General features: G+C 42.1%; 1 protein-coding gene across 4 annotated transcripts in view; it reads right to left on the reverse strand.

Moving 5' to 3' along the window:
- Nucleotides 1-8195, reverse strand: part of SLC9A7 (solute carrier family 9 member A7) — a 146030-nt gene extending 137835 nt beyond the window's left edge. The window contains exon 1 of one of the 4 annotated variants that reach the window (XM_015585561.2): nt 7557-8195. In XM_015585561.2, coding sequence (XP_015441047.1) covers nt 7557-7887 — 331 coding nt within the window. In that variant the 5' untranslated portion in view covers nt 7888-8195. The remainder of the gene's footprint in view (nt 1-7556) is intronic. The other 3 variants (XM_015585560.2, XM_015585562.2, XM_006906902.3) reach the window with 3 other exon arrangements.
- Between the last annotated feature and the right edge of the window lie 227 nt (nt 8196-8422).

Consider the following 8422-nt stretch of genomic DNA (forward strand, 5'->3'; position numbering starts at 1 on the left):
GAAAAACCTGTACACTACTATTTATAGCAGCTCTATTCATAATCATAAAAAAAAAAACTGGGAACAACTCAAATGTCTTTCGGCTGGCAAAGAATAACAAACTATGGTACATCAATAAAATGGAATCCAACTCGGCAATAAAAATGAGCTAACTTTAGATACATGTAACCACATGGGTGAATCTTAAAAGCATTATGCTGAGTGAAAAAGCTAAGTCCAAAAGGTTACATACTGAAAGTTTCCATTTATACAACATATTTGAAAAAGACAAAACTATCATGATGGAGAACAGATCAGTGGTTGATAAGAGTGGAATGGAAGCATGAGAGTTTTTTAGGATGGAACTAGTGGTTCATCTTGATCATGGTAGTGGTTACATATATCTATACAAATGTTAAAGTTCAAAAAATTGTACAAAAGTCAATTTTACTTGTGATAATTTTAAAAATAAAATTAATAAATCTAAAATATAATAACTTAAAAAAACAAAGTATGATGAAACTGAAGAAGCCTCAGAAACACAAAAAGTTTACAGTCATTCGACATCACATGTTACTCTGCAGGAAAAAATTAACATGATAGGCCTGACCCTTGCTATCTCTAAGAGGGCCTATTTGCATGACTGATCCTTGCAAAAGCTTCTGGGAAGTTGGCTTAAAAAATATTCCCTATGCTACTAATTGATAAGGTTGTTTTGTGTGCCTGGAACACTAAATTCTGCCATACCAGCCAAGATAGATTGTTTATGCAAATATGATTTATAGTGAACATCTGCTTTCCTTCTGGGAGTCAGAAATTTCATTAAGAGTGCCTGATCGACCCCCAGCAAAGAAAAAAAAAAGTCTGAGTCTTAAACAAGCTTTCCTAGGCAGAAACACTGTGAATATGTTGCTGTATTTAACTGCTGGCGGAAGGAGCTTGTTTTGTGAAACTCCTCCCTTAGTCCCCTAAGGGAGAACTTTAGAAACTCACATTTAGACTATTCTAGACTCCACCCATTACATCTTTTTCCCTTGCTGATCCTGCTGTAAGTGGAACAGAAGCAACTTTTCAAAAGACATATGAACTTTAAAAATCAAACAAAAACAATAAAATTTAAAAAAAGTTACTGATAATCAAGTCATGTAAGCCTAACATCATAGCATGTAAACTAATGGCAAATAGCATTACTCTGTCAGGAAAAGTTTAATGAGAGTAACAGACAGGATGTAACCAGCCTCACCCAAACAACCTTCAGGCAGTAAGGTTAACAGGTTACCAGCTAACAGGTTAACAGAGAAGTTAACATTGTCCCCAATCTTCTATTTTAATGAAAATGTCGGAACATACCGAAAATTTGAAAGAAGAGTGTAAAGCACACCCTTTCACCCACCACCTAGATTTAGCAATTGCTAGCGTTTTGCCATATTTGTTTTCTCTCTATATGTGGTATCTGTTTTTTTACTGAACTTTTTGCAAATGAGTTGCATACATTAGGACTCATACACTTCACCCCTAAATACTTCAGCCTATATCTCCAAAGAATAAGTACATTCTCCTATATAACTTCAGTTAGCAAACCTAAGAAAAATAGTGGTAATTCCCTAATATCATCTAGTACCAAGTCCACATTCAAATATCATTGATTATTCCCAAAACATGTTTACAGCTTTTTCTTGAACCAGAAGCCAGTCAAGTTTCCTGTCCCACATTTGGTTGTCTCTTTGGTCTCCATTAACTGTCTTAGTCTACTCAGGCTGCTAGAACAAAATACCACAGACTGGGTAGCTTAAAGAGCAAGCATTTATTTCTTACAGTTCTGGAGGCTAAGAAGTTCAAGATCAAGGTGCCAGCATATTCAATGTCTGGTTAGGGCCCTCTTCCTCACTTGTAGATGGCTGTTTTCTTGCTGCATCCTAACGTGGCAGAGAGAAAGAGGGAGCTTTGGTCTCTTCCTCTTCTTATAAGGGCACTAATCTCATCATGGAGGCCCCACCTTTGTGACTTCATCAAACCCTAATCACTTCCCAAAGGCCCCACCTGCAAGTACCAGCAACACATTGGAGATTAGGGCTTCAACACATGAATCTGGGATGGAGAGAGACTCATAATTCAGTCCATACCAAACACTTAAGCTGCCTTTTCATTTCCCTCAACAAAGACTTTTTGAAGAAACTGGAATAATTGTCTTATAGATTGTCACAGATTTGGATATGTCTAATAATTTTCACATGGTATTTTATAATTTGTTTCTCTGTCCCCTATGTTTCCTATAAACTGGAAGATGTGCCTAAAACCTCTATTAGATTCAGATGAAACATTTAAAGGATGAATACTACATAGGTAAAGCCATATGCTTCCTATTGCATCACATCAGTAGTGACAATACCAAAGAGTTCCACGAGGAGAAAGGATAAATTCAAGGACTTGGTTATAAGATGGTGACTGCGAGACCTCTCCACTGTAAAGGTACCTTCTTTCTTTTGCAATAGGCAAGTAATTTGTGGGGTAATATTCAGCACCACACAACTACCATGTTCCCCAACAACCTCTCACCTATGGTTCTGGAATTCATTGAAAATCTTTGTCTAAATCAATTATCATCAGGAGTTGTGAAATGGTGATTTTCTAATTACATCATTTCAGAAAGGTTAACTTCTGCAAGTTGCAAGAAATACTGTCAGGAAACATCGTTTTTCTAATTTTAAGTCTCATTTTACTTCCGTTTATAACTTTTAAATAACTAATGACACCTAACCACATAACTATAATCTATTTCTAATGCACTTTTTGCTACATAAAAGTCACTTGCTTTATTTTAAAAGTGTTTCAATTGCAAAAGTTTGTCAGTTTTACAGAAATTTCAGGCTATTCGGGAAAGTATAAAGTAGTATCTTCCCTCCCTCTCTCCCAACGACTGGTCCCACTGCCAAAGAATAAACACTGCAGAGATTGTGTATCTCTCCAGAGGAGCACACATGTCATGCAGAAATGTATATACATCATGTTTATGTACATAAATTACATAAGTTTTAAAGAATAAATGAGATAATAGTATATATACTGTTCTGTGCCCTGTTTTTTCCACAACAGTATGTATGGACACCTGCCTTAAAGGACATCTGAAAATGCCTCTTTTTACCAGCATGTATTCCTTAGGAGAAATGTGCTGTAATTTAACTAGCCATTTCTTGATCAGTATTGTAACTTGTTTCTGCTTCAACAATTATTGCTGTCTATAAAATGTAACATGCTAGTGCAAGTATTTCTGAGGAATAAAGTCAAAGAATTGAAACTGCAGGATAAAAGATCAGGATAGATACATTGTACATTGCTTCTAGGTATTAACGAATAGCCCACCAAAAAAATTACAATTTTCTTCATCTCCACTAACTGTATCCTAATGCACTGTCAAATTATAGCAGGCCTCTACTAAAGGAACCTCAAGCAGCAACACTGGCCAAAGAATCACAAAGTCTAAAGTGAGAATGAGAACCAATATTTACCAAGTGTTTAAGTACCAGAAACCGCACTTGACCTTTAGAGGATCTCAATAATACAATAATTGTGTGAGGTAAGTGCTATTGTCTCCATTTTTGAAAAGAGGAAACTAAGGCTCAGAAAGCTACCCAACATTATATACAGCTTTATAAGTAATAGGGCCAGCATTTGAATCCAAAGGATCTAGTACCAGAGTGAGACCACATGGAACTGCCCCAAACTGGGGCCAAAGTGATGGGGTTCTCAAAAAAAAATGGGGGCTCCCAATTAACCGGGAAAAGGGTGGTTCCTAAATGTTTGCTCACAGGCTCAAATGTTAATTTCATGCTACTGCAAAAAGTCATACTTTCCCCTTTCAGACTTTTCCTATGAACTCTCAGGCTGTCCTTAGCAATCCAGCTCCAACAAAGGAACAATGAGCACATGGGCCACAGAACCTGGAGGGGCTGACCAACATGGACTTGGAAAGTTGATAGGCCAGGAGCAGGGGAAAATGTGAAGCAAGTGGTAGGCTAGCATGGCCAACTTAAGATATTTTGGACCCGTATCAGTTGTCACAAAAACATTATGGAGGAAGTGGAACTACTGTACACATGAGAGAGAACCACAATTAACGGACAGTCTGTTTATACCACCCTTCCCTGCCTCGAACACTTGCTATTTCTGCTGTACAAATATGCTGGGCCCAGTAACTTAATCACATACAGACTCAGACAGCTGGGAGCTCCCTGCCCTGACAAAACAGGTTAGACTAGTGGCTGTGCAACCATGCAGCTCCCATCACAGGGTCTGGGGCGCTGCTTTCAACTTCCCTGGAGAGTCTAGTCTGTGGTCACCTTCCCTTGTAGCTGCCTGGGGCTGCTGTCAGGGAAGAGTGCTTATAACTCTCCCTTGGTGGGTGGGGAAGTTTCTTTCCATTTAAATGTTAAGCATTAACAAGCTGCCTCTTCTTGTCCTTAGGTACTTTACACCCAAGTGAGTTCTTATTATGGGATCTATTTGTGCACATCAATCCTAATGTAACATCAACTATTCTTTGGGGATAATGGGATAAAAAGGTGTGAGGGAGGGGAAAGAAAGTCTCTTCCCCTATCCCCATTTTGTCTAAATTCCAGGCACAAGGCTCCAGAAGTTCTGTGAGTATAGATAACAATTGAAAGGTCACAGAAAATTGACAACATAAGGTGATTGTGATTTAAATAGGGAGACTTGAGCATCAAATTAAATGATCTGAGGAGCATCTTAAAATACCATTACAAATGCCACAGAATGGAGGCATGGACACACTTCCATGGTTCAAAAACCCAAAAGCACAAAAGGGTAGAGAGTGATGTCTCCTTCCTACCCCTATATCATAGCCACCTAGTTCTTCTCCCCAGCAAGGAAACCAGTGATACTGCATGTCCTACTAGAGATATTTTGTGACTATACTAGCAAATATAGATATTGCCACGATTTATTTTAATATATTATTATACATTATATATTACTATATATTATATATTCCTACATATTATACATCAGTATATATAGTAATATATATCACAATTTATTTTAAATATTAAAGCCTTCCCTCTCAGGTTAAAGTGCCACTTAAATATTATTAAAGTGGCAGAAATTGGATTTTTTTTTTAATTTCAAAGTAAAGAGTTTGGAATTCACAGTTGAATTCTTTCACTCATAAAAATTTGCCAACATTGAAAAGTTAAATTGTTTATCTCCAGAAATGAAGTTGGGCACCCAGTATGCAGCAGATACTTAAATGTTTCCTTAGGTCATTTTGTCCTTTATTACTCAGAGGCAACAGGACAATTACTCACTTCCTCTACTGATCTCGACAAATGCAATCTGATTTCTCACTATTAAAAGGAAGTCCTGAAAACCTGTATTGTGTTCACTTAAGTGTTCAAAGATTTTCATACTGATTTTTTTTTTGTCAGAATCCCAATAGTCTTAGGTATAATTAGCTAATCAAATGACATTACAATTCAGATTGGCAGGGGCTTAAAACAGAAGAGTAAATATCTCTGAAAGAAATGTTTCTCACTACAGGCAATCCACATCAAAATATTAATATTTGGTGTGGACATCACATATTGACAAACTAAATGTCTTAATACATTTCAAAGTAACACTAAAACCCAAAGACATAGAATAAAATTACACAAAATGCTATGAAATTATGTTGCCTTTTCTGAACAATCATCAATTAAGCCAGATTTCAGTAACACAAAATGAAACAGTACACTGTAACATGGCCCCAATGACTAAAAGCTTGATATGAATTTAAAAAGTACATATCAGCAAAAGAAAATTCCACTGCTGTTTTTAAGCTTTAAGATAAAGGTGTCTGAGCTCCTAAGAACATAAAACACTCCTTGGAAAATGTATTTTTAAATCCCCATTTATTTTCTATGCACTTGAGCATGTATCTATGAGCCTGTCAAAGGTACCTTCTAAAAGTATTTCACATTGTACTTTAATGAATTGGATCTAGGGACTATAAAAAATATTTTCAAGACTATACACATATAAGGGCAATCATCATTTGCATTATGATTCAGAGTCAATCACCAAAAATGACAATGTGCTTCAACTCCCAACTCTGCTCTCTGCTCAGGAAACCTATCTTACCTGTAGCCCTGGCATCAGTCACCAACTGACACAAATCACAGAGCTCAAGAATGACCAGGTGCCCAGGCCAAAGTTTGTGTTCATACCTGTAATTTGCAATAACCAAACTCTATTTTGGACCTGGTCCTGTTTCAAGATCTGTTGAGGCCACTACCTCTTGGAAACTCGAGGTCTCCCAATAGCACTTTGTAACCGTGGTGGCCATGAGCCTAGGCTATCAATGACCAATCAAGAACCATGAGAAGCAAGGCCCAGGGCCAAGGGTAATTTTCACATTAAAGATTAAGGTGTCTGCTTTCCATTCTCTATCAGGGAATGCTGCATGGAAATTCAATGCAGAGATCCCTCTAGCAAAGTGAGGAAATAAATTCTCCCTATCAGGAACAGTAATGAAGTAGGCTCATCTATTTCACATGAGGATGCCAACATGAGCCTAACACTACTGAATTAAATTCAAAAAGAGAGTACTTGGTTCCAGTTTGGAGTCATTGCAGGGGGCAGGGAACATAGTGGGAGAAGAGGGATGATTCAGATTATGGCTAAATAACACCTATATAATGACAGAAAATTTGTTCTGACCACTCTGCATGTGCCATTAAATCCAGAAAAGGATGGTGGCATCAATCCACTCTTCACAACAAAAGAAAGCTGACTCCAGAATTAAAACCACTACTTTTTCCTCTCCATACACTCACAAATGTAACTTCTAAGTCGCGTCCATGTTACAATGTGAAGAATACAAAAGCTCCTTTTCCCTTGGAGAAGGCAAGTAACTGGGTATAGCTTCCCACCTGGGTACAAGGGTGGGAGGCGCTGTCTTCCTGACTAGGCCCGACATGGCTGAGCACCATCCTGGGTCCTGGACCACGATCACCTTTCACAGCGCTTCATGCTCCTACTTTATTAACCAGAGATCCAGAAACATAGATCTCAGAAGTAGACGCCCAGTCAGGTTGACCATGGATAGATACAGCATCCACCAGGCCCCGCCAGCCCATACGCAAGACAGGAAGCCCGAAGCCCTCGCCCCAACCCTCACTGTGGCCTGCCTGCTGGGGTGGCTCGGTCCCTTGCGAAGTCACCCACCTCCCATCACGGCACACACACCCTATTGAGCTGAACTGGGGCGGGGGTAGGGGTCCGGAGGCGCGATGCGGGATGAGACAGAACCGGTCGGACAGAACCGGGCCACCTCTGTCTTTCATTTTCCTGGTTCCCCAATGAAGAAACGTCAAAATGGGATAGAATTCTTTTTAACAGTAATAGAAAACCAGAAAATGCAGACAGTTGACCTTGGAAACTAACACAGTCTCAGCGGGAAAAGGAAAAGGGACGAAACACGTTGGCAAGTGAAGGAGGAGCACAGCGCAGCGCGAAGGGGAAGTGCAGCGGCCGGGCTGCCTGAGGAGTGTCAGGGTGGTGGGCGCGGGTGTGGTGCTCACCATAGATCATGGCCAGCCCGGTCTCGTGCAGGAAGCGCACTCGGCGGTGCTTGAAGAGCCAGATGGTGAGGATGGTGAGAGTGAGCAGCAGAATGAAGGTGAGTAGGCTCACGCTGTCTTGGCGGTGGCTCTCCTCCGCCTCCTTCTCAGTGGCGAGCTCCTCCATGGCGCTGCTGTCCTCGGCCGCCGCCCCAGAGGAGGAGGAGGCCGCGGCCGCGACATGCAGCCCCCGACCCGACAGCAGCGTCAGCAGCAGCAACATCAGTCGCTGTGGCAGCGCCCTGGCCGCCCACCCCGGGCCAAAGCGCGCCGCGTCACCACCAGGCTCCATGGCCCCAGAGCCGTCCGCGCCTCCTGCGCACCGGGACCAGCAGCCCACGCCGTCGGTGGCTTCGCGATGCAGACCTGCGCGAGTAGCTGAGGCCGCCGCAGTTCCTCCTCCTGCTGGCGCCCGGGCGGGGGAGGGGCGCGCGCAGTGCGCAGGATCCCCAAGCACCGCCCCCGCCCGCGCACCTGTTCGCCCCCACCCGCGCTGCGCCCCCGGCAGGCCCGGCCACCGCAGCAAGTTCGGTTGTCGCTCTCCGACCCATGGGCCGGGCCGCCAGCCTCTGGGCTCTCTACGATATTCCCCCAGTCCTGGTGTACCTGGCCAGGCCGTCTGGGGTCACGGGGCCGGTTCTCAGGTCCTTGCCGCCACGCTTTCTAAACCGGTCGCCAGAGGTCGCCCGTTCCTGGCGGCAGCATCAGCTTGAATTCCCGCGCTGTGAGGTCTGGAGTCCTTTCTGGGGCCACTGCGAAGTGTTTGATCTCAGGCCACTGTGTAGCCCCTCTGGGCCCAGTAAAATGGGGGCTTTGAGGGAAGCGAG

This window comes from Pteropus alecto, unplaced genomic scaffold (genome assembly GCF_000325575.1).
Source record: "Pteropus alecto unplaced genomic scaffold, ASM32557v1 scaffold392, whole genome shotgun sequence".
Lineage (NCBI taxonomy): Eukaryota > Metazoa > Chordata > Mammalia > Chiroptera > Pteropodidae > Pteropus > Pteropus alecto.